The following is a 26,523-nucleotide window of genomic DNA, read 5'->3' on the forward strand; positions in this document are numbered from 1 at the left end:
AATAGAAAGCTAAATATTGTGAGTGAGCTTCTCTCATTAGTTTAGTCAAATTGAAAGGTTAGGAAACACGACCCTGACCAGTGGCACTCAAGCGTTCTCTTTAATGAGCTCAACTAGCCCCTGGGATGATTTAGAAGGTAATTACGTTTTGAGAAATAAACACGAGTCTATAGATCAAACAGAGCCGTGGGCCAAATGTTGTGTAAATATCTTTCAGAGCAAAAGTCTAATTAGACTGAAGTGTTCGGGTCATCAACGAGCAAACTTTTATTTCATTCAGTCTCGCTGAATCCATCCTTTTTTTTTTTTATCAGTGTGGGCATTAAATGCTATACTGCCTAGCCAATAAACAATAGATTTTCTTTGTTTTGAGAACACAATTCTCTTCATCTAGAGTGAGCCAATTAAAAACAATCTCAGGGTTCAACTGTTGCCCCCATTAGTGGAAATCATGCTTTCACAGTTACCTGAATATCTGAACTCTAATCATGGTCCATGTTCTCTTTGTACCTGAACCTTGGATCTGGCTGTTGACAAAACTTGACCAAGACTCCAGACTTTCTCACAGCACTGCACCACATGGGACAATACACCACTCACAAACATAGAAGCTTGTTTTTTTTTTCTTTGTGGAGGGCAAAATGCATGGAGGAAACTTTCGCCTCAGGGGTCTTGATGTGCACCTGCAGATCAAAGAGAAGTAGAGCGCAATCATTTGACAGGACCTGTCTTTGTATCTACCAAGGCTCCGTGATGGATATTGATGAGAGCTTATGAGGATAGTAGCGAATGGAAGACGGCCTTGTCATATTTCCAGAGGGAAACATAGATGGGTGTGTTAAGAAGCATCTTGTGCAAGGTTCAGGTAACTGGTGATGTGGTTTGATGTAACTAGGGCAATTCTGAGGAACGGTATTTACATTTGATATGAAATCTAATTTGATTGTAACATCAATGCTGTATGTCAATTGGGACAGCTGCTGTCATGGAAGGATAAAGGCCAGATTCACACAATATAAAACGTTTATGTCCTATAAGGCGCCTACAGTAAGTCTAACATACAGTATTTCATAGGCAGACGGCCTTTTGTGCTACAAAATACATACCTTCATTAAGAAACATACACCGTCCTACCTTTTGGTAATCATATTCGTAATACCTTTTGTCCACGGAATACACAAATCAGTTCATTCATTTCTGTGGACAAAATTGACTCGTGCTCTACCTTTTAGTGGGCATGTGTGACTGAATGTGCTTCTCACTTTCATGAGGAAATGAACTCTCTTAGACAAAAATAAATTATGTCTAAGTGATAGATGTCCTTGGCCAGCATTTATGCATATGTCACAAATTGTAGAATGCACTATACAAAGATCATTCATTTCATACTATTTTAAAAGGTCTTACGCCAACAAAAGGAAATGACCACTAGTCATTGTCATCCACAAAATGAAGGTTTGATTTTGTTTTCTTTTTTCCACAAAAGGATATGCTTTCTTAAGTGTTCCTCTTCAAAACAGTGGAAACTGATTTGTGTGTTCTGTTCAGTGAACAAAAGGTGTTACAATGTGATATGGTTTTGTAATGAATTATGCATTTTGTAGCACAAAGGGCATTCTGTCAACGAAATAAGGCATGATACACTTGGCGCCTCATAATATTCGTCTCTGTTAAAATCCCAGGGGAGTGTTATTATATTTTGCCCCAGCAATTCTCACCTCACTAGGGATGATCAACAGCAGTGCATCACATACATTTTTATTAGTACATACAGTATGTACTATAGGTTATTGATGCTCTGTATCTCCTAATATCATAAAGAAGCATTGCCTATACGTGCATGTTGAAAGTGAACTGTGTTGAAAAATAGGGAGAAATATAATGAAGTGAACATGAGGTACAGTATTCATGTTCCGTTTCCACCCATATTGTCGCCACCTACATCCTTCTGTTTGACAGCGAGAGTGTTATGCTATGTAGGCATGAGACCCATCGTGTCCATCTACATATCATAGAATCCATATACAGTACACAGCACAGTGTTATTCCAGTACTATGCTTTTTTCCAGCATGTCTGTGCTATAATAATATGGCATACGCAGATTTATTTTCACATATGGGCTCATTAAGTTGAGAATGGTTGGGCATAATATCCAGAAACGGCCTCATACATACAGTCATCATCGTTGACGGTCACGGAGGCATTTGTTTCCGCTTCCTGACATCTGCGCAGAGTTCTTAGACATTGTCCTGAAGTGACTTATCTGCTCTTTGGAGCAGCTGTGCCAGGGGTTTTCGACAGTCACCTCATCTCCTTGCCCCAGGGGACGCCTCACCTGGGGCCAGTCCATCAAACACTGTGGAGGGAGAGCAAATTTAACATCTCTGCCAGCGCACCATGCATGCCAGCGAGAGTCGGTCATGTGTCGAGATTCATGCCACATTTCCCTCCTCATACCTTGGGCAGCGTTTGTTGGTCTTCACCTCTTTGAGAAATGGGGAGCAACACATCTGAGTTCCACTTCCAAACCCAGCTTTGCTGCTGAAACTTGACCTCTTCCACAACAGAGTGTACTGTTGTTTAACAGAAACTGAAAAGGCCCACAAACAAGATACTGTACAAAAGCCATATTGCAGGGGGAAAAAAGGCAGTACCCAGAAAATATTATTGGCCTTGTAGATTTTGTTGAACTCACTGTGGCCCTGCAGTTAGAATACCTACTCTGACAATACAACACTGAGAGCTTCTGAATCTTTCCCATTCAATGTCTTACTGTAGATATTTCATTTCACTGAAACCAATTTCACAGATGAATTTGGCAGGGCACTCAGTCCTTAGACACTGTGCTTGAACTCAGGCGTGGGCCAGGGTGTTTAAGATTTGAAAACAGATAATTATGTACAACTTTGAAGTTTCTGATAACTGAAAGATTTTTTTTCCTTGGGTCAAGCCCTGATTTTGGAGTTTCTCTGAATTGCTGGGAAACACTGGGGGAGCTGTATCCTCCCAAAGCAAATAAAAAAAATGAAATCACATGAACACTATTATGTGCCATGATAAGTACTGTACAGGAGAGAAATGTGCCAATCACATTCCATTTGTATCAACTTTTAGGTCATCTAGTTGTTGCATGTCAGCTTTGCCAAATTGAGGTGCATATGCTTAACCATGGACCTTAGTTATACACAGTGTAGGGGAGTAATGAGATGCATATAATTGTATTACATACATTACAGTTACTGGAGAACAATGTGTAATTCAATTACAGGTACTTTTGAAATTTAAAAAAATTGCAATTTGAATTACATCTCAATATTGTCAGCAAAACCTTGCAAAGAATATTGTATGTAAAAGAACTGTTTCCCTCCACAGCCATAGTTTGAAACGGGACCTTTTGATAGGCTCTATCACGTCTACAGCGCCATCAGCATACATGTCTGCATGTGCATGCAGCGATCTGAATTCCAGTTGGCCAGCAATGTAAACGTGTGTATCTGTAGCAATGACTCATAGAAATGCATTTCATAGCTGGAAATTTAGAAAACATGTCTTATATGTCACGGAAAAGGGCATTGAACATTGATTTTACAGTAAAATTTGGCTTGAAGTCTGACCTTGTGGTGGTTATCATTATATTATCCTCATAAAATATGATGCTAATTCATGTATTAAAAGGGACTCAATATAGCCTGGGAATGCCCATGCTGCCTTGAGCATTTGTACCGAACTGCTCGGCAGCCTGGAGACCAAGGCCGAAATCTTTGCATGGATTTGGGGACTATATATATCATTAAAAAATCAAAAAGTAATCGAAAAGTTATTAGTTACGTTACTGAGATAAAGTAATTAAAATAGTTACACCATTATTACATTTTAAACAGGGTAACTTGTAACTGTAACACATTAGGGGGCAGCCGTGGTGTACTGGTTAAGGCTTCGGGCTTGTAACCGAAGGGTTGCTGGTTGGATCGCCGACCAGTCCACCATGGCTGAAGTGCCCTTGAGCAAGGCACCTAACCCCTCACAGCTCCCCGGAAGTTCAGGCAGGGTTCACCCAGCCTACCATAACACTTCAGTAAGCCTGTTATGATGATGCATGGTACTAATCAATATGGTGTTTACATGAATACAGAGACACCTCATTAATATCCCTATATACATGTTGAATACTAGTATCCTGGTTACCAACAATAATGCATGAGGCCTATACATGGAACAATATCCCATCTAGCATAACTAGATTTCTCAAACCTGGTATAAGGGCTTATGCGGTGTTCTGAAATCAGAATGTATATCCTTAAAAAATTTGAGTTTATTAACAAAGGCAATCACTCTCAACCCCTCTATTTGGTGAAATAGTTTCTTAAGTAATTCCATTAGCTTTTGGTGGCAGAGGTACTGTAGAGCCAATACCTTATGTCAAAGAGACATAATCCATTTTGAATGCAGTGTGACAGCCCTGAGACATTTTGTGTGGTACTTTTTGGGCCCCTCTGAATCCCTCAATACCTCAAAACAGGAATTGCTCTTTACCATTGATTTTATGCCTGAGAGGATCTCAAATGTGATTCCCCTTCCTTCTTTTTTGAAAAAATGGAGTAAGGTAAAAACAAAAAAGGAGTGAAGCATTTCCCACTGCAGTGCTATATTTTTTCTTTTCTTTCTTTCTTTTTTTAAAGCAATTGTCAGTTCCATGGCACACAACACATAAAAAGGGCATAATGGTTCAGATGGGACCATCACTGGAGCGTACAGAAATGGCGGTCCTGTCCACCAATAAGCTCTGTATCAGATCTTAGCATCCTAATGGCGTGTTAATAATGTCTGGCATGTGTGGGGAAACACACCATTCTATCTGTATTGGAATCAGCAGGGGATGGAAGGATGGATGGATGGATGGATGGATGGATGGGATTGACTGTGAGCACTGCAGAGCGCATATGAGGGGCTCTCACATGGATCTCTCTCGGATATTGCTGCAGCATCTATTTACTTTTCCATTTATCTCCAGCATGGTGAAGCTATTTTAAGGAGATTTTAAGGCTATTTTAACAGAGAAAAGGAAGGGAACGCTCAACAACCACTGAGTACATTTCATTTTGGAAAAGATGACCACACAGCAGTTGCTACAGTTCATTTTGTCTTTTGGCAATAGCGTGAAACGTGCAGGAAGATATGGGTGTCAGAGCCACTGCTCCCTCTGTCATAGCTTAAGCTTCCTATGTCTCTGCAATCCGAGCTACCCCAATGGCAAGGCTGCCCTTAATCTGAATAGATTTCTCTTTAGGCGAAGAGCTTGCCAGGGGACTGCGTTGGCGTGCTCTGACTTGAGGATGAGACAAAGTGGCGTGTGGGCTGCTCTTTCTGCAAGAGAGATATCACTCCGGTCCTGCCTTCCAGGCAGCCCCCCAAGGCCCCTCCGGCTGCAGTCGCATGGTGACAATATTTGTGTGTCCATCCGAAGTGCTTGTGGCACACAATTACCCTGCTATAGCCTGGGTTCTTTATTTCAAGTTTTTAAAGATGCATGGCTTGTCAGGATGTTTTATTGCCTTTGGTGAACCTCAGCAAGCAGAGATATACTGTGGTTGAAAGGCAAGCTGAAAAGTGAGGCAGTGAGCAGCTTGTTTTGCAAGCAGCACATGGTGCAGCGCAAGACGTGTTGTCTGGAAGAATTCTGTACGGGTAGAGAAAGCTAACTCATGGGAAGACAGGTGAAAGATACACACATTTCCTTATACATACACAAACTGTTTTTCAACACATTCTCTTGTTATGTTAGCCTACTGCTAAGAGCGGTTAACCTACTCTTTTATAGAATTCCTCAAATTATACAAACATATTGCTTGTTGTAATTTTATCATTATGGAAATGAATGAAGTGGAGACTGGAGAGTACTGATCACTAATACATACACATATTATTTATGTACAATGGCTAACATGTTCTCTAAACTGTGTTACCGGTGTAATTTTGTGAAGTGTTCTCTGACAGCTATGTCTAATCTCAGTTAGACAGTTTAAATTTATCAATGAATTTAAAGATTGCAGGTGTCAGCAAAGTGTGCCCCGGGGACATTAGGTAGAGAAACATTGATCTTATTCAGGTCAATATTTCATGGAAGGGCTAAACGTAGGTAGTGTAGGCATAAGCCACCATTCTCAAGCACAGTTCACGCCCAATTAGAGGTGATGTAGAGAGTGCCAACTTGTATTTTTTAATACATGAACACATATGTTGATGATTATAGTGGACACTTACCCAGAGTTCTTGCGAGAACACAGTTTGAATTGTGTCTGCAAGATACTCTGGTCATGATGAGCAATGATTGATGCACGTTACGATTACCCCAACCATTGGGGCTAACAATCAAATCGGTGTATCTGATATAGGCCTATATCAGATACCAAAGGCTCGCTAAACTGATGACGACAACGCTGCATCGTTCAAACTCAGTACACATTGGTCGTAGTGTTATCCAATTGCGTCGAAGTCCGGAATCAGTCAGAGTAAACATTGGTTGTACTGTTATCCAATTGCGTGCAGTGAGATTTTCAAATGCACACTTGGTGCCTCCCCTCCAGTTGGGCAATTACATTATTTGTGTCCAGAACCTTAATCTGAAAGATTCCACAGTGCCAACATGAGTACTCCGCTTTCAACAATTCGATTATATTCGAGTCCATTTTTTTCCAGTACAACCCCGCACACTAGCATCTTTGTATTTTGCTGCTGCTACCACCACCGTCAGTTTGCTGTTTTATTTTTGGATTGCACTTTACTTAAAGATATCCACATAAGAGTGACATTACACTGTCATGAACATGTCATAAACATTATAAACAAGTCATATTTCAAACATAAACATTTATGACATAATGCTTATGTCATTTAGTATCATTCGGTTTGTGTCATGACAAGTTAGTTAGGTTTAGGGTTCATGTGTCATGACAGTGTCATGTGTTCAAGACAGTGTCATGACACTCTTATGCAGATACCCTCAAGTAAAGTTAGCTATTTTTGTTAGTGCTGCCTGCTCAATAAACTTAATTTCATCGCATGCTTGTCAGTTTATCATTTTGCCACTAATGTGCACTGCAAGTGACAGGGCACTCATGTCAGTGCTTCTGTGGAACGCTTTACAGTTGATGTTGTCTAATGATGGCATGAGAACCTTTCTCATCTGGCAAGCACTTATGGGTGATGAGGGGAAAGGTGTTAATTGAAATGTTCATTCATTAAATTAACATTTTATAAGACTAACTTGAACCATATCAACTGTAATGAACTTACCTGTCACCAATGATTATATCAGTGTCTAAAAGATAATCAATCTTGTGCTCTCTCTCTCTCTCTCTCTCTCTCTCTCTCTCATCTGTCTGTCACTGCTTCTCTTTTCAGCCAATGCGTTTCCAAACTCTCTCCATTTCATCCTCATCTTAATCTATGGACAACATAAAAGCTTATAACTCGTTCCAAAATTATAAAAGTTGACTGTTCTTAAAGGTGGACCCATTTTCAGGAAACCTTTTCTTTAAAAAAAAAAAAAAAAAAAAAGTTTAAACTTAATTAATTTCTCTCAAGATAGGTCTAAGAGAGAACCTTGAACTTCAGAAATTAGAATTGATTTATTCCTCCACTGCAGTCTTAACATTTTCTCAGCTAATTGTGTGTGGCAGTTCCCAATAAAGTTATCCGAAGGTGAATTCACCAAGGGATTAGTAACTTCTCTCTAAAGGGTCTTTGGTTTGGTGCTGCTAATTAGTGCTCATTTTGAGGTTATTGCTGTCTAATAGAACAAACCACCACAGCAACTTGCAATAAGGCAGGCTGACCTACTGAACAAGGGGATTTTTCAGGGCTTGAATAGGAACCCACACAGTCGACAACAGAATTGATCAACTGCTCCATTGCAAAAATGTCTGTACTGATACATCCTGTTCCTAAAAGGATTTTTTTTTACATTTAATTGTTTTTGGAGAACTTCAGTTTTCACGCAATACATGCAATGACAATGTGGAGATTTATTGTCTCTCCTCATTTGTAAACTGTTTACTAGCTGAGATATTTGATGGTTTAGACTACTGCCATCATGTAATTATCTGATGTACATACACACATTTTTATATCATATGAGCTTTGGCAACGTAAGTTCAGTCCTTATACATTGATTGATAACATTTCTTATTGAAGGTTTTGACCAAAATAGACCAACAAAAGGGATAACCTTCTCTTGTCGTGTAAAGCAATGGCCACAATGATGGCCCAGATGGCTCTTGAAATGAAACATTTGATTTACCAGGACTAGCTGAAGAAAGGCTTTTCTTTCTAGCACCGTTTGTCTTTTCTAAGAAATCATATAATTTTTTTCTTGTTGGAATTGCTGTGGAGATTAGTGTCAACTGCATAACACACCGGCTCCTAGTTTGAGAATGAAAGTGACTAGCAAAAAAATGGCTGGCACGTCTGCAGTGTTGCAAATGGGAAAAGCATCACATGAAATTGTGCACACATCTTTCAAAATGATGCAACTTAGTTCAATTCCACTGGCTGATGTCCCTTTGGATGTACTTAACATTTTGTCCCAAAACGCTTCAATTAGATTATCAAATCCCATTTATCCCACTCAACCCTTGGCATACATTTAAAATATTCACAGGAGAGATGTTAAATTCCTAGTGCCATAGGTAGGGGATTTCACACAGCTGCCAATATATACTGTAACCAAGCCTATTTACTGTCAAAAACTGAATCTAAAAAATCAACCGTATATGGGCAACCATCAAGGGCATTTCACTGGGGTTATTAAGGCTCTTCCCTTCATGGGTGTTGCATTGAATTAGGCCCTTGGCACCTCCAGAAGGCTCAGCAGTGGTGTCTGTATACTGAATATCTGTAGCCTACTGCATAGAAAAATAATGTACATTGAGTTTTATTTTTGGATCTAGAATCTGGATCTACACTGTAGTAGTCCATATTTGATGCAATATGTACTGTAAGTCACTGTGTGTGGGGTAGCAGCCATTCAGAGAATATTGTACTGTGTGTGCCGTGGCTAGAAGTTTACTTTAAGGGTGTGTTGAATTCGCACAGGTCCTTTTAACATGCTACTGCTATATTAAATGGATGTGTAACTTTGTGCCAAATCCAAATAACATGTTGAATATTAACATTAAGTTAAAACTAGGTAGAATGGTGTTCATCATAACCTCGGCTGAATATTATATTGGGCAGACTATCTGTCCACATGCTACTTCAAGGAACTTCCCAAATGTTGTTTACCTGTTGTTCAATCAATATTGAATGTTCTTTCCCTTCTGTAGATGAGGAACGGATCGGGAAGGACTCCTTGTATGAGCAGGAGGGGAAGGTCCAGTTTGTGATTGATGCCGTGTATGCCATGGCACACGCTCTTCACAACATGCATCTGGATCTGTGCCCAGGGAAAGTGGGACTGTGCTCCAAGATGGACCCCATCAATGGCACTCTACTCCTGAAATATATACGCAACATCAACGTCTCTGGTGAGTCCAGTGATATCCTTAGTACTTAGCTGAAAAGAACTGTGGGGGAAAAAAATACACAGAGTGATGGTTAAAAACACTGAATGAGAAATCTATTGTAAAGTAGTACAAGAGGGATTTAACAGATGCTTCAATGCAAAGCAACAGGGGCATGCAGCATTCAGGTCTCACGTCTCACTACTACCGCTCCAAGACACCTCTAAAGATCTTTTTTGCTTTTCTTATAGTCTTTCTTGCTCTCTCTCTCTCTCACACACACACACACACACACACACACACACACACACACACACACACACACACACACACACACACACACACACACACACACACACACACAGGTTCAATTACCTCTGTCCTGGAGAACGGTTCAGTTAGTGACTGACAGTTAACAGGCTATTAACAGACTAACTTGCTAGCCAGGGTGAAGAGCAATCCATTCTGATCCTTCCCATTCATCCTGCCACTCGCCAACAGAGGCGTGAATTGACGGTGTATAAGCAGAACCGCGTCAGGTTGAAAAAGCAGAGATCAGATTTGACATGCATTGTGTGCTCTGTATGTGAAATCATACTGTGAATTCGTATTGCTTTACTTGATCGTTGTGTTGTGTTTTTAGCTGCCTGTTAGAACACCAATTACAAAGTAATTAATATGATCAATTCAATCAATCATAGCTGGTTGTTAGCTGGTTAGCATATTTATATAAGCATAAATAAATGTCTTTGTTGTGGCTCCCAACAAAATCAGAACTTACAATATTCTCTTGACATGCATCAAATGATGTAAAATATTCTTGATAACTCTTGATCACCTTGTACTCCAGAGTAACATATTGTAAGTATCTCATTGTAATGCATTTGATGCCTCGATAACAGTTCTACAGTTAATAATAAGACCTGTTTGATTGGCTGATTATCAGACAGCACCCAAAAAGCATGCCATAAATATTCCCATCCACTTACATGTTCTGATTCCACATAGGGCTGGCCAGTTATGCGCTCAGATTTTGTGAAAGAAATTGAATCCATCAGCCAGTGCTTCAATTAAATGCATTTCGGACACATGTTTTCATATGCTTAAACTGTTCTCTGCAGTGTGGTCAAATCCAGGTCTTATCAGGTCTGTGTGGGAAGCCACGGAAGCATGTCCAGCTTTAAGCACCTAGTGCAGCATGTCGGAGCATTAGCATTCACAGGAAATTAAAGGAATTCACCTCATGTCCACAGCACACCAGCTCTCGTCGATTTTTGGACGCTCAAAAAGGCTACATTTTCTCCCTGCAAAAAGCCAGCTGGTCTGCACGCGCCCTGTTCCCTCTTTCAAATCCGGCTCGAATCAGGAAATCGAGACAGCTGTTTCAGCATTTCATACATTATGTTCTACAGCTGTAGGTCTGTCTAATAAAACCTTTCAGACTTCAACATCAGGCTTTTTGAATAGTATTTTATATTAGTAGTATGGATTCTGGAACTCCGTGAGGGAGGTGTGAGGTGGTATTATGCTGAGCAGAAGACCTATTTTAAAGTACCGATCTCCTTCAGTGCAGATTGATTTGAGAGGAAGGGAAATGTGAAACAGGGCGCCCACAGGGCGAAGAGCCTTTTCTACTCTGTCAATTACATTTCCATTTACTGTGGCTACAATGCTGTTATAGTAATTCTATTCATTTCAGTTTTCCCCTCCTGCATTTAATAGTTTAGACTTACCATTTTGAGCTTATCCACTGGATGGTCGCTTGTATTTTAAGCAATATAAAAACGTACCCATATCTGCAAAGGACTTATTGTCCATGTCAATACCTGAAGTCATTTGATACATTGAACCGATACATTGAACACAAGTGGCAGAGAATTCAGAGAATTTTGTATCTTAACACTCTAAACGTACGTTTGTTCACTAGCAACCCTACAGCGGCTGGATGTAGTCAAAAGGCTTTAACATTGTACATTACCCCTAGTTATTCCATCATGTGCAGTATGTACTGTAGAGCATTTTAGATTATTATATTCTGAAAATTACAGTATATTCTAACTACCGGTACAAACGTATAATAACTGTATGAAATTACTCTAAATTTATATTCTGCTGTGTCTTACATTGTCCTTCGGTCGGTGACACCATCTTATGCTGGTATACAGTTCCATGCCTCATTATTTATTTGTTGTTCTGTTGGCTTGGGGGTCCTCCTGTAATCTATTATATGAGATGTTTGTTTTGTTGTAAAGCACCCTGGAGAGTGGGAAAGGGAAAGAAGGTTATTCTTGAAACTACTATTTTTTCTTGCCTCTACTGGATAGGTCAGTGACGTGTCAGTACATGATTGAGAGGGAACGATGTGGGGATAGGGGCAGAGAAATGACCTCAGGCTAGACTGCCAACCTACCTGGATCCTCGTGGGCACTCAGGCCCACGTATGGTGTCCTGAACAGACCTGAATTTTTAGCTATACAACCGAGTCTGTGGATACTGACTTCAATTGATTTCAACCTTTGCGATCTACTGTAGATTTTTCGCTCCCATTCACTACATTGCAGCCTGTACATGAACCAGTTCTGTACATTAAAGAGATTATTCAAATGCAGAGGTTTCACATAGCTCTGGCCCAACAAGGTTACATAATCATCAAGAAGGCTAGAGTTGACCACAGCCATCGGTTACACTTCAGTTTTCCCTATTGCATCAGCAGAAATCAGAATGCCTGACACACTCACAAACACACACACTCATTCACTCACTCACTCGCTCACTCACTCACACAGAGACACACAGATACACACACGCTTACACAGACTTACATTCTTACCAGTCTGTGTGTGTTTGTCAGGTGGTCAAGGGCCATATAGCTTGAATTGCATTTTTTTCCCCCATATAAAATAATCCAGTTTGTTTGTTGCTCAAAACATTAATCATTCCGACTCCCTCGGTCATGGCTCATTGGCAAACGGTGGAGAAGGGAGTTGGTCTACTGTAGTCTCCGGACTCCTCCTCACGCGGCTGTTTCAGGAGGATCTGGAAACAGCACACAGAGGCAGAGTGAGAGAGTCGTTACATATTTAGCGCCATGTGGTAGCACCAAAACAAACATAGATATGGATCTATGATAAACCTTAACATAGATAGGGATATCGAGTAGTGTGATTACAAGAAATCCTGACCCCCAGCAGAAGTGTAAACCCACAAGGTTAGGAGAATACTGATAGTGGTTAAGCCATCGACTTTATGTTTAACATGCCACGCACTCCTTTCCACTGTCACCACTATGATAAGTTTAATGTAAAGTAAGCGTATAAGTGCAATATCTCCCAGGACCAGACAACTGTTTACACTTAAGTCCTCCCAGATTTGACCATGTTTACACAACGCTGCCATGTTAAATGCTCAATAAAAAAACAGCCTGACACAGTATATGGCATACCAACACTACTTTGCTACTCAAGGCAGTTGTCATTATGTGTTATGTCATTTCAACCCAGAGAGTGCCATGAAAAGTGAACTAAATAGCAGCCATTATTCAGCCATGAATCAGCCTGTAGAGTTGTTCATGTACTTACTGATATTACTTCTGTGACTTCTGTGACTTTTATGACAGTCTGACTGTATGTGTAATAATCGATCTCACCAACAAAGTAGGCTAATAATAATTTTAAAAAAAACACCAATATTTTCCGAACAGAAAAGAGGAAACTTTTTAGTGTGAACACAATATTGAGGTGGGAATTCAATATCATGGTTGCAATCACCTTTCATATTTTATTGTGGTCTCCTGCGCATCATTTGTGTGCATTGCATTGTCTATATTTACCCTCAGTGGCATATATTTGAAATGCAGACACATTTGAAGAAATGACCTGCTGAGATACAGTTAATAATTCTCCGCTGCCACACTATTTGAAGTTCCCCAATTAACTCCTGCAGCTCTTCGCCGAAGCGCAGTGTGCACAGAGGGTTTCCCAACCCACTTTAAACCGGTGCTGCCTATTTATTGACGCTCCCTCCCCCTCGGCCCTCCCCCAGCCTTTGAAGGTGCGCCGAACAAGGTTGGCTGGAAACTTCAATGGCTTGTGCGAGCGAATGAAGCGCCCCATCACTTCTGTATCTGCGCTCCCATCAGTCTTGTGAGAGCTTTCTCTGCCTTTGCACATTCAGAACGCAGTGGCCTTTAAGCTGTCAGTTTCGCTCGGCACCTCTGTTATTACCCTGGAACAAAGGGCTCTCGGCTACCACCGCGAGCTGCTGGCTTTTCATTAAGACTAAACACAAAAGACGAGTATTATGGGCTGTATTTTTCTTTTGTTGTTTACTTATTTGGCCACCTTTTTAAACATACAGAATATTAATGGAGACTGTGGTTTATAATACAGAGCCCATTAAGTGACCCATTTCTGTAGTGTGGTAACATTAGGTAAGTAGTTGCCAAGTATTGATATGTGACTCATTCATACAGCCTAACCTGTGTGGAGTGAGTGAGACTCAACCCATGGCTATGAGATTGGCAGGTCGTTTGAAGTCAAGGAGCTCTCGAGCTGAGTACTGTTCGTCCTCCTCCTCCTCCTCGGCTTGCTGTCAAGACTGGCCTGGCCTAGCAACATCAGTTTGAGTAGCTGCGTCACGCTTTGTCTGTCATTAACTAGGGTGATGGTCCATTAAAACTACAGATGCAGCACAGCTAAGCAGAACAGCAAGCTATTACCTTAAAGAAATGCATAATTGAATAGTGTCCATAAAATACCATTTAGTGACAGGATATGTTACCTCGAGATTGAGACCAGTCATCTCTGTGGTTGGATTTGTAAAAGAATCCAGTCGGTATAGGCTTAGACCTCATCTCTGATACAGGGACTGTGCGGTGTAGTTCAGTGCCCTGTGGCTGTTCTGCTCAATGAATATGTGTGGCAGCACATTGCCTATAAACTGGATGCCTCATTCTTATTTGGGGCCAGACATGCCAACCTGTCCCGGAAGTTCCAGGAGTCTCCCGCATATTGATATAGTGGCTCCCTGACGTCCGCAAATTCTATACAGTATCCCGCAAATCGATTTGAGTGAGAGCGAAAGCGAGTGTGTGAGAGTCTGAGATGCGAGGGACAGAAAGAGCATCCTGATAGGTCATCTTTATGCTATTTTAGAAGGCCTAGTTGTCTCTGTGGACAGGCTATGAAATTAATCTCTCTCTCTCATTATCCATCAGTTCAGTCGTGTTCTACAGCACCTTGGCAACGTGTTCCAAAAACGAGATGATGAAACACATTCCACCCAAGGCTACTAAACACACTAAAGTAAACTAAAACTCCTCATAGGAGTCAAAAATAATGACAGTGATGCTCACTCTGCTGTTTGCAATAGAGACCTTTCTATTGGCTGTGGTGGGTTAAATATCTGCATAGTTTCTAGAACTTAACATGATTTTGTACAATTTCCCCTTTAGCACAGGTAACATTATTTACCCTAGCTCGCTAGCTGCTACAGTATATGGAGATACCCCACGTGAGTCTTTGCCAGGTGGGATGCGTCAGATACCCCCTTTATGTACCTTATAGAGCAGGCCCCAAGTGCCATTTAATGTATGCTCTAAATGTTCTGATTAAAAATAGTGAAAGTTGTTGAAGGTAACATATCAAAGTCATGTGACATTGTTTAGTTTTCTGTCACTTCCAGCAGTGGGGGCAATATCCTAACTTGTCTAATCACTGCAAGTGTCCACGGTCAGCAGCCTTGAGATCCGTTTGATATTTCTAAACAGTAACACTGGTGCAGCAGCAGATGAAATGGCTCTCAGGAGGAGCGTGTGCTCCTGGTTGCTGGCCTGGCGCGCTGGACAAGACTGTTATTTGTCTCTCGTTCAGCGGAGTCCCGCTGCTTCAGCAGTGCCACAGATGCCAGTCCCTCCGTGGGCCCGAGTAGGCAGCCGAGCTCATTACGGCCCCGCCGCACTAAGACCCTGTGTGGACTCAGACAGGCTGCCGGCTGACAGGTCAAATTTCTCATCTCCAGGGGAGCTGTTGACCAGGCGGCCCCGCTTGTGTACTGCTGTCCACTCAAAGGGAGATGGAGTGGGTGGCTGTGTTGGGGAAATGAGGCAGATCAATGCTGCCGCCGCGTCGTGCTGTGAGCACACTCGACAGCGCCCGCTCCATCTGTCTTCCACCGCTAACTTAAATCAGGCCAACGAGGTGTTCAGGGGGATGTGACATCCACATACATGTCTTTAACAAATGAAGTCCGCAATTGCTTTTTTAAGTTACCAGTGTAATAGACCGATTCAAGGACTGTTATTCTACGTTCTACTACGCGATGTGAATTTCACCAATTTGACCATTAAGTAGCACTCTGTCCATGTTTATCATCCATTACAAAGTTTGGTACACACGCAAACACAGACACAGACACAGACACACACACACACACACACACCACCAGATCAGTGGTGAAGAACTTTAGTTATTTTCAACGAGGCCAATCAAAGTTTGGATAATGACAACAAAGAAAGAAGCACTGTGTTTGCATCTCATTTACAGTATGACATGGTAACACTTGCAGATGGTTCTATCCCTTGACACCTCAACCGGAAATGTTTTTTTTATCAGAAGTGTATTTCATTGAAATCTGAGCAGAACACGGGACATTTGGGGCACTACTCAACAGAAGAGATGTATATCTCATATCTTCTTATATACGTATATCTCATATATCTACAGTATACCAGTAGTCCCCACATATGCTGCCTCTGATCTGATTGCCAATGTCACAAACTCTGCCTATTGGTCTGTGGTCGGGACTCGGGAGTGATATCCCAATGTTTAAACTCAAACGAGTGAATTTTGAGACCACAGGAAATATAAATGGGGGTGAGGGGTTTGGGGTGTAGTGACTAATGTAATCCACTCTGTGAAACTAATAGTGAATGGGGATGGCAATGTATAGGGAGAGATGTCATGTCTGTGATAAATTAGGCACTTGAGTCAGTGTTCTGGCTGCTGGAAGGAACGCGATGGTTCTGCCTTAGTCAGTGCTATAATGTTTCTATTCTAGGCTCTGTTTCTCTCACAGTTGCATAAATCCCACACACAGACAGAGCATTACTATTTGATTGACCGGTATTTACTGCATTAAAGCGGCACTGTACAGTTTGGGCCTAAAACTATTCGTGTGGACATGCTGTTCAAAGATAAATACAGAGGGGACATGTCTAGGCATACCAATGCTCATTGATTGTCTGTCATAATGCTGTTGTTCTGGCTTTAAAACCATATCAACTTCAGTCATCAAGTACTCATCAAACAGACTCTATTAAAATTCAAGCAAACTATAGCCTGTACAATCCTCATTTGACAGTGATGACAAACTATTTATCTATTTATTTTCTTATCAAAGATATTTTCTCCACTCGTGCTTTACACTGTTCATCTTGCTGTGCAAATACAAGACAGTCGGCAGATTCTGGCCATCATGAATGAGCCCAGCTGTCATGTAGTCTCTGCTGTCCTTTATAAGAATACCTTATACATTGCATTACATTCTTTATATCCCTTCTCTGCTGGTAAAGGTTATATACATATCTGAAAAGTCATCTGACAAAATGCGTACCTTCAGGTATGAAGCACCTGCGAGGCTGGAAAGCAGACAAGACAGACCGCTACATCACTGAGAGAAATCAGCAGCCGTATCAGGAAGTGAATGTATCTTCTGGCATCTTTTTGTAATTCCTGAATATATATTTTTTAGCACAAAAGAAATATGCTATGTAAAGCATGAATGCACAGGCCTCTGGCTGAGGCCTCTGCCACGTCTCCACTAACATAAAGCCAGGGAGGTCTAACCCGCCTCGCTCTTTTGATTCCAGAAGCCTGCAGCTATCTATAAAGAATAAAATACGAGGACGTGGTAAGCGGTTAGGGGTGATGCGTGCAGTAAAACCAAATGGGAGGCTATTTGTCTCATGTCTTACACCAATTTTTCATAGCATAGCAAATTTCCCTCCAAGAAAGCACCTGGATATTACCACTTAAATGTTAGCATCACACATTCAGTCACTGGCTTTAAGGAGGAAAAATGTAGCAACATTCAATATACTTTTTTTGTGTGAAAAGAACCTCTAAGATTATTCATTCTACAGATTAATAAAGAATTATTACTGGCCTTCCCCTCAGTAGCTCAGCTGGTGTTTGTATAAATATTTCTCCCACATCGAGCCAGAGTAATTCTGTACATCTGTGGGTGCTTTGTGCGCACGGCTCCTTTGTCGTGAAAGCGTATGTAAGTCGATTCTTAATGCCTTAATCCACAGGCTGACTCATCGAGATGTGGATTAACGTCTTGCATCTTCTTGCGCAACACAAAGAGGGGATATTCATCAATAGAAAGTCCAAAAGCACTGATCACACTGGCTTTTATCCATGTTTTGAGTGAAGAAAGCTTTATGCGGAATGGGGGCTTCCCATCAAGCTAATACAAGAGGGGGAGACACTACTTTGGATGGGGTTTTTTTCAGAGGCTTTGATCTGATGCTGCACATGAGAATACAGATTCACTTATTTTATACATGGGAGAGAGAAGAGAAGTCTAGAGTGGTACAGATTTTTTGGAAATGGTCTCATAGCTGTAAGGTGACTGAATAAATGTTAACCTTGCAATGAACCTACAATAGGAGCCAAGTGCTTGTTATATTAAAGGGTAATACTTTAGTAATAGTCAGTTATAGTGGGATGAAAAATGATCCCCTTTTTTCAGTCTGTTATAATGGAAGAAAATCCAAAATGTTACATATTTATCTGCTCATGTGGACTTCATTCTGTCAATGTTCATTATTTTTTTTTTTATTGTTTTAGGTATTGCTGGTAATCCTGTGCTCTTTAATGAAAATGGAGATGCCCCGGGCCGGTATGAGATCTTCCAGTACCAGTGGTGGAACGGATCATCTGAGTACAAAAAGATTGGCAACTGGACTGACCAGCTTAATCTCAATGTAAGCTTAGAGAAGATCCATCAAGTATGATATATAGTTATGATAGCATATAGCTATGATATAATTCCTCAGGATATACTGTAGACCATATTTTGAACCAATGTTTTCCTCAAAACTAGATCACCCCACATTGAGTCTGTGATGATCCAACCTTTTCTTTTTAATACCATTTCCATTCTGGTCCCCATACACCTCATAGCCAGACATCACTCTGTTCTGTAACAATGTTTTTGTGAGATGTGACATCCCTCTGTGCACTGAGAATGTGACTACAAGGAGCAACAAAACTGCTAGCTAACAGAAATGTGAGTTTGGGGGTAAAGGCATTAGCATAGAGTTTTGAAAAAGCACAAGGTAACTGCATGACTTTGACTTGTATCTCTAAATTCTGTAAACTCACCATAGTCGGATATGTTGGCCTGAGGCAAAACTGTTAGCTCCAGTTAATTGGAGGGACTTTAATAGCAGCTTTAATCAATGCCGCACGCCTCTGTGTTCACCATGGAAAACACTGGTCTCAGTAAAAACCCTCGTGGTGATTTTAATTACAATTCTCCATGAGTAAAGGCTTCATGGAACAGTTAATTGCCTACAAGGTAATGATTGAATGTGTTAAATATGAATTAGTCAGCCTTCTCTGCCTGGGATGGGAATGGCCAGCAATGTCTTATGCCTGGAGGAGTTCTTTACCTGTCACTGCTGCTGTGGTCTACTCATCCTCCTCCTCCTCCTCCTCCTCTCTTCCTCATTAGATGGAGGAGATGCAGTGGCCTGGCGGTAGTCAGCAGGTGCCCACCTCCATCTGCAGTCAGCCCTGCAAGCCGGGCGAGCGGAAGAAGGTGGTCAAGGGCATGCCCTGCTGCTGGCACTGCGAGCTGTGCGACGGCTACCAGTACCAGTACGACCGGTCCACCTGCAAGATGTGCCGCTTCGACCTGCGGCCCAACGCCAACCACACGGGCTGCCAGCCCATCCCCATCGTCAAGCTGGAGTGGAGCTCGCCGTGGGCGGTCATCCCCGTGCTGCTGGCCATCGTGGGCATCATGGCCACGCTGTTCGTGGTGGTCACCTTCGTGCGCTACAACGACACGCCCATCGTCAAGGCGTCCGGGCGCGAGCTCAGCTACGTGCTGCTGACGGGCATCTTCCTGTGCTACGCCACCACCTTCCTGATGATCGCCGCGCCCGACGCGGGCATCTGCGCGCTCCGCCGCATCTTCCTGGGCCTGGGCATGAGCATCAGCTACGCGGCCATGCTCACCAAGACCAACCGCATCTACCGCATCTTCGAGCAGGGCAAGGTGTCGGTCAGCGCGCCGCGCTTCATCAGCCCGGCCTCGCAGCTGGTCATCACCTTCAGCCTGACCTCCGTGCAGCTGCTGGGCGTCTGCCTCTGGTTCTCCGTGGACCCGTCGGAGGCGCTCATCGACTACGAGGACCAGCGCACCGTCAACCCGCTGCTGGCGCGCGGCGTGCTCAAGTGCGACATCTCGGACCTGTCGCTCATCCTGCTGCTGGGCTACAGCATGCTGCTGATGGTCACCTGCACCGTCTACGCCATCAAGACCCGCGGCGTGCCCGAGACCTTCAACGAGGCCAAGCCCATCGGCTTCACCATGTACACCACCTGCATCATCTGGCTGGCCTTCATCCCCATCTTCTTCGGCACCTCCCAGTCCACAGAAAAGGTCAGTGACATGCGAGCTGCCCAAAGCACTGTCCTTCTATTCTGTATAATATGTCTTATGATGGTGATCTAATGAAGGATCATACAAGGTCTACATGGGAAGGTCCACATTTGATCACTAAAACTATGTCTTGTGGTCACTGAACAAGATGAAATAATGTTCTTCTTTGTTCACAATTATTTTTGTGTTCCAAATGAGCATTGCAAGTGGAACAGAGACAAGCATGTCAAATCAGTTTTACAAGACATTGTTAAGAAAAGGCCAGGCATGATGAAGGGAAAATATTTGGACTACTTCCAATTCCGATGGCTCTCTTCTCTTCTGGTGTCAAGCGCTTTGCTTGGAAGTGCTCTCGTTCATGATACTGAGTGGCACTGTAAATAACACGGAGGAAAAGATGAAGTCAGACAGAGTGAGAACTCGCAGTGCAGATAAGAGCTCAGCGTTGAAGAAGCGTAGATTTGCTTTACTTTACTTCCCCACTGAGGGAGAGCAGATGAGTGCATGCAAGGCCATGCGGACAGCACCCTCTTGAGCGGCACAAGGTGTTCCCAGATGAACATTTAAATAGGTATAGAGGGTATCGGGGATGTATAAGCTGTTATTTTTATCACATTTTGGCCTGTACCTGGGAACCTTATGCAAAGTTATTCTGCCCCTGGTAAAGAATCGATGCAGAAAGCCGCATGCTCTGGCAGCCTTTGTGTCTCATTAAAAGAACAGGGAAAAGGAGGTCATGGGGAATGTACAAGAAACGTCGCGACTTTGTGAATGTGGAACGCGAGTCTCTCTCTGCCCCCACGACAGATGCCCTCTCCTGGGCTCAGACGCTGTGTTAAGCACACACTAGGTGTTGTGACCTCTTGAGAGAAGTGTGGCAAGTACCATGCGACAGGGAAAGAATGAACATGGGGCCATTGAAAAAGCCATATCTGTAATTAAAAGACCTGACCTATCACATTGTCGGAAATGGGATAATGGACATTTGGGCTCAATTGAACATTTTGTTAGTTCTTAATACGCAGTAAAATGAGGCACAAGAGCAGTATACAAATCAAACCACAAATTGCTGCGATGTATTCGTAATGTCTACAATTCTACGTCGAGTTATGAGTCTCCCCATTAAACTTAGATGGAAACTTGATCTTGTCTATCAGGGAAAAAAGCTGCCTACAGGCTTGCCAAGATGGTGGCTGACTGGCGAGCCTATTAGAAATGCAGGCAGCCATCAGAGCACAGGGTGACGCCACAGAAGGAGTCGCACGAGGCCTCGACGAGCAGCGGGCACACTTTATCTGCTGGGAATTGGTGTGAAAACCTCGCCTGGATTCCTCTTGTACTGCTCCCTTCCCCCTTCTGTTCACACACCACCCCGGAGTGAACCAGTGACCTTTAGAAAAGATGGGAGCTGTGTACACAGGGACCGCATGGCATCTGCACTCCCCCCCCGAGCGTCGCTTTTGCATTTTTTTGTAACTATAGTCACAGAGCTCGGATTCTAGAGTGTTGTGTTCCTCGAGCAATTTCATTGCTGCTTGCTCTTCTGATTCATTACTAAATAGATTAGTGTATGAAGAGCAAAACAGTAATCTGTCGATGTTTAATCACTTAAAAGACCTTGAAATTGTTGCTTACAAATGAAACCGTGGTTCCGTAGCTGACAGAGGACTGCTGGAGTGAGGTAATTGAATTGGCATCTGCTTTACTCAAAGAGGGGTAATCTATGACACAGTTTAATACAAATTATCTTGCACATCTCACATCCTTTAACACATTTGTACATGTGACTGTATGATTAGCAAGTATTGGTATTGTAAATGAGGTAGGTTAGGGCTTTATGCTCTTTCTTTTGCATCAGTTATTGGCAGGTACCAGAGAACTGCATATGCCATCTTACTGTGTGACTTGCAAACAGGTGGCATCACTGGGTAGTGTGACTGAACTGTTAGGGACTGCAGAAGGCACATTTTCTGTCTCTATTTTTAACTAAAAAAATATTGGTTGCAAAAGCAATCAAAGTAAAGTTCTGTAGCGTCAAAGGGCAAACACAAGAGAATTGGTGTTCTCATTCATAAAGGCAGGACATGTTCACGCATGCTTCATTTCACATATCACACTGATTCACACAGCGTGATGGACACACAACATCTGAACAAACTCAGCACAAGAAAATTCTGTCCTGCCCTAAGTGCAGTGATGAAGGTAGAAGAGATTGATGGATATGTATTGGATTTTTGTTATTATTATTAGTTGACAACATTGGCATAGCCAAAAGAGAGGTTGTGCAAACAATAATGAGGAATAATTCATTTTAAGAATGTGTTGTCTAGACACATAAGATGAAACCTTAGCTGTAATTATCATATGCGTTTCATAAATGATGTAACTAGTTCAGTTTCTGTGTTGTTTTAACTGGGAGCTGATACCAAATAGGCTTAAATGTGAGTTTTGGAGATCCCATGTGCCATCATTATTTTTTAAAAGAAAACATATTGTGTGTCTGACATAGAGCATCATTATCAGTGCAACAATTCTTCAACACTTTTCTTGACCCACCCTTGCAGAATGTGAGATCCGCAAGGCAGAAAAACTAGCAGTCATCATCAACAACATCACAAAGTTTACAAAGGGTCCTAGCCTCAGTCCTAGCTCTTGTTGACAGTATTTTTCTAACCTTCACATAAAAAAATAGGATACAATACATTAGTGACAGCTGAGTTGTCACTATAAATTAAGTTCAGAGGTTATAAGTTACTTCCAGAAGACCATTTGTTCTCCTAGATGAGATACTACAGCTGGTCCGGACATATAAATCAGAAGAGAGATGTCACAGAAGTGTGATGTCTGCAGCCAAAAGAGTCAGGTTCCAATATGGAACCTGCAGTGGAATGTACGCTGATATGGCCGTACAACAGGGTTTGAATGTAACATCCTGCACTATAGCAAACACTGAGCATCATCACCATTCCAGCAGTGTTCTTCCAACAGAGCTCTGGGAGGAATGTGAGTGGGGGTGGGGGTGGGGTATGGAAGGGGCATGGGTGAGACATGGGGATGGGGAAAGCTGGGAGCTCCAGCCACATAATGAGGTGCACATCCACCTTACATAATAGCAGAGTCGAGATAACGGCAGAGTCGAGATTGTTGAGGCGCCTCCTGGGGTGGGTGACATATTAGATGAAGTAAATCTAGTTGCAATTATCTGGGAATCTGGTAAACAAGGGGCCACATAGTGTTTTTTTTCTGTCCTTTTCTCTATATGCTGCTGCTTATGGTGTTCTGCTGGGGAAAGGTTTTAGTGTGGTCTTTGATATGACCTAGAAGATACGACTGTTGACTTTTCCCTTGAAATCAGCAGCAGTGTCCAGAAAGGTCTGTTCGAATACAGTAGATGCAAATACCAAGGGATAGCACAGCCATGAGGTACCAATATCATCTTATAGCCTTGCGAATAAAAAGTAATGTGAATTTGAAAATCTGGTTCATAACTATACAAGTGGGATAGCAGATGTTGGCCAACAGAAGTCCGACTGCAGATGTGGCACTTGGAAGAATAGCTGTGCTCACACAGCTGCAGGCATATGCAGCGTAAGGAGAGAGAGGGAGCGCACAATGCAGTGATATGCAGCACAAAGACAAAGGCCAACAAAAGAGGGCACAGGGCCATTTCCATTAGCAGTACATATACCGTTCTCCATAGCATCAAAGGACATTATATGGCGGCCGCTACAGAAGAAGGTGTTCACTTAAAAGAGCTACACACACACTGGTGATAACCACCATTTGGAAAGGTAGATGAAGGGAAATAGAGCTGCTGTTGTTGTCCTAGCAGGTGTGGGTTTTAAATTGATCAGCACAGGATGAGACTCATATGGGGAACCTTGGACACAGACTCATATGACAAGGTGTAAGCAGCAATCAGAATGCTTATAAAATGTTCATGTATTGAGTATACAGTATATAATGCGTATGTATTGAGATAAAGTATACTTTATCTTATCTTTTTAAAAAATGACAGTAAAATATAAAACTGTGTGTTAACAATTGTACACGAGGCTTATTTTTTATTTTGTGTTGTGGCATTTCATGCTTACCATTATTTTTCAGCGGAGATGTATGACTGGTGTTTTGCATCAGCACTAGTCAATTCATAAAAATGACACATCATTTCTGAGTGTGCCTGCAGTGAGGAGGGTGTTTTCAATGTTAAACTGAGATATATTGCAGCATTCCACATGTTCCTGGCATGCCAAGTATCGGAATCTGAGATATACAGAAAACACTGAGAAAGGCAGCATAAAAAAAGACTTTTGCACTTTTGTGAGCGAGGATCACAGGAATATTAGCGATGCATCATTACAATACTGCATTGTCAGGGCAAATGGAATAGACACGGGGATCTGAAAAACAAAGCCTTTTCTCCCTCAGCTGTCCTTCTTAGATGAAAGGGAATTCTAAAGTAGAGTTGAGATGGGAGCATCAGCTTTTTGTAGATGATGTAATCCATTAGCCAATGTGGCTTGGAATAACAAAACAGGAAAGAGACTAGCGAATGCCCTTAAACAGGGCTCATTCCATTTCTGCTCACATTCGCCTAAACCATGCATTACTCGCTTAATTGAAAACCTGGAACATTCTCTTTCAGAGGCTTAAGATAAGAGGTTTCGCCTTTCTCCTTCATTTTATTAGAAGTTATTTAATTAGCTTTTGCTCCCGCAAGAAGAACTTATGGTTAAGGTGTTTCTTCATCAACTGTCAGGAGTTGGTGTGAGTTTTGACAGTGTAGTAGTTCTTTTAATCTAGATGCTCTTCATCTGTGATTTAAAAATGTGAAACTTCTTAGCTACATATTGGAAAGTAATTACATTTATTTAAAAAGTGTTTTATCTCTGTGGTACTTTTTGTTGAGACATTATCACAAAGAAAAGCAGAGTCGGGGGAGGTTTCGCTAGTGTTGCTGAAAGCTGGTGGGAGTGTGCAATGAACAACTTTCAGCTGCTGAACCAAATTCTGGGAAGAAGACTTGTACTCATGTAGTCATACATGCTGTTATGTAGTATGGACAGCAGAGTGAATGAGACTTGAGAAACGGTCTTAAGGCGCTAGCACACTCCTCCGTCTGCGTCACGCGCACGCGGCACTGGACATTTGACGTGCGTCATTTTAGACGCATATAAGAGGCATACTCCAACGTCTGTGTCCTGAATGCGCGCCAGCCGATCAAGATTAGCGCCGGCGCACTACGAATTAACTGTGATACTCTAGGATGTGCGACCACTGAACTAAGGAAGAGCCAGGGAAGGAGTGTTCCACACTTAAATACACAAAAGATGCAGCTGTTAGATGAGGAGAAGCACCACTAGTACTTTCTCATGTTTGCTGAAAAGTTTGATGAGTTGGTTCTTCACATCTCTCCATTTATCATCCACCAGAACAGGCACAGCACACCACGCGTTGGCTAGCATTCCAAGTTACAGCTAAACTAATGGGTTAGCTTATGGCTAATGTGTATGAGAAATCCCATAGAGATGCTAACGGTTAGCATAATCAATAAAAGTATATATTTAGAGCGAACTTCAGTCCATTTACACAACTTGGATTACATAGGAGGTCTTTGTTTACAACTGACTATTAAAATACTCAAAGACTAATGTTTTGTCATCATATAACAACGTTAGCGTGTAGGAAACGCCAGTTTAAGTGTTCTTCTGTCTCTGTTTGCTGCGTTTTAAGCGTTATTTCTGTACGTGCTCCACCTACTGGAGCGGCGTCTTTACAGCAGTTCCGTTTCACACATGCGCAGTCTACGCGTGAAAGAGACGCGCGGTCTTAAATTTTGGTCGACTCAAAGACGCGACGCATGCCGTAAAAATGACGCAATTCTCGTCACGCGCTCACCAGTGCCGCGTGCGCGCGTCGCAGACGCCCGACCATACTCGGGCCTTTAGAATGAAGGCGCTGATCCATTTTCATAGAATGAGCACGATATCAGTAATGATGTATGCTGCCATCAGATTTTACAGTATATGGATCCATTTTTTGAAATCATGCAAATAATGATTAAAAAAAAAAAAAACTCTTTCAATATAAGACATTTTGATGTTTTGTCTGTTATTTCACTAAGATACATCCATTCATGAATTTATAGTTACTATTCTGAAATAATGTGAATTTCTTTGAGTCAGAATGATTAATGGTAGCATATTTTACCCCTTTTCCCACAATTTTAGATCGTTTCTTGAGGTCTTTATAAAAGATCTATGTTGTACAAAACCTCAAAATGCCAAAGGAAGAGGCACAATAGCATTTTCTTCTCTGTTCAGAGTGCTCTGTTTATGTGCCTCA

At 42.0% G+C, this 26,523-nt stretch overlaps 1 protein-coding gene across 1 annotated transcript in view; it reads left to right on the top strand.

Annotated features, from left to right (window-relative positions):
• The window catches only part of LOC134092203 (metabotropic glutamate receptor 4-like), a 122,126-nt gene that overhangs the window by 80,748 nt on the left and 14,855 nt on the right, over nt 1-26,523 (top strand). Inside the window, exons 6-8 of the mRNA XM_062544993.1 lie at nt 9,325-9,525; nt 18,354-18,490; nt 19,243-20,178. Coding sequence (XP_062400977.1) covers nt 9,325-9,525; nt 18,354-18,490; nt 19,243-20,178 — 1,274 coding nt within the window. The remainder of the gene's footprint in view (nt 1-9,324; nt 9,526-18,353; nt 18,491-19,242; nt 20,179-26,523) is intronic.

Source organism: Sardina pilchardus, chromosome 9 (genome assembly GCF_963854185.1).
Source record: "Sardina pilchardus chromosome 9, fSarPil1.1, whole genome shotgun sequence".
Lineage (NCBI taxonomy): Eukaryota > Metazoa > Chordata > Actinopteri > Clupeiformes > Clupeidae > Sardina > Sardina pilchardus.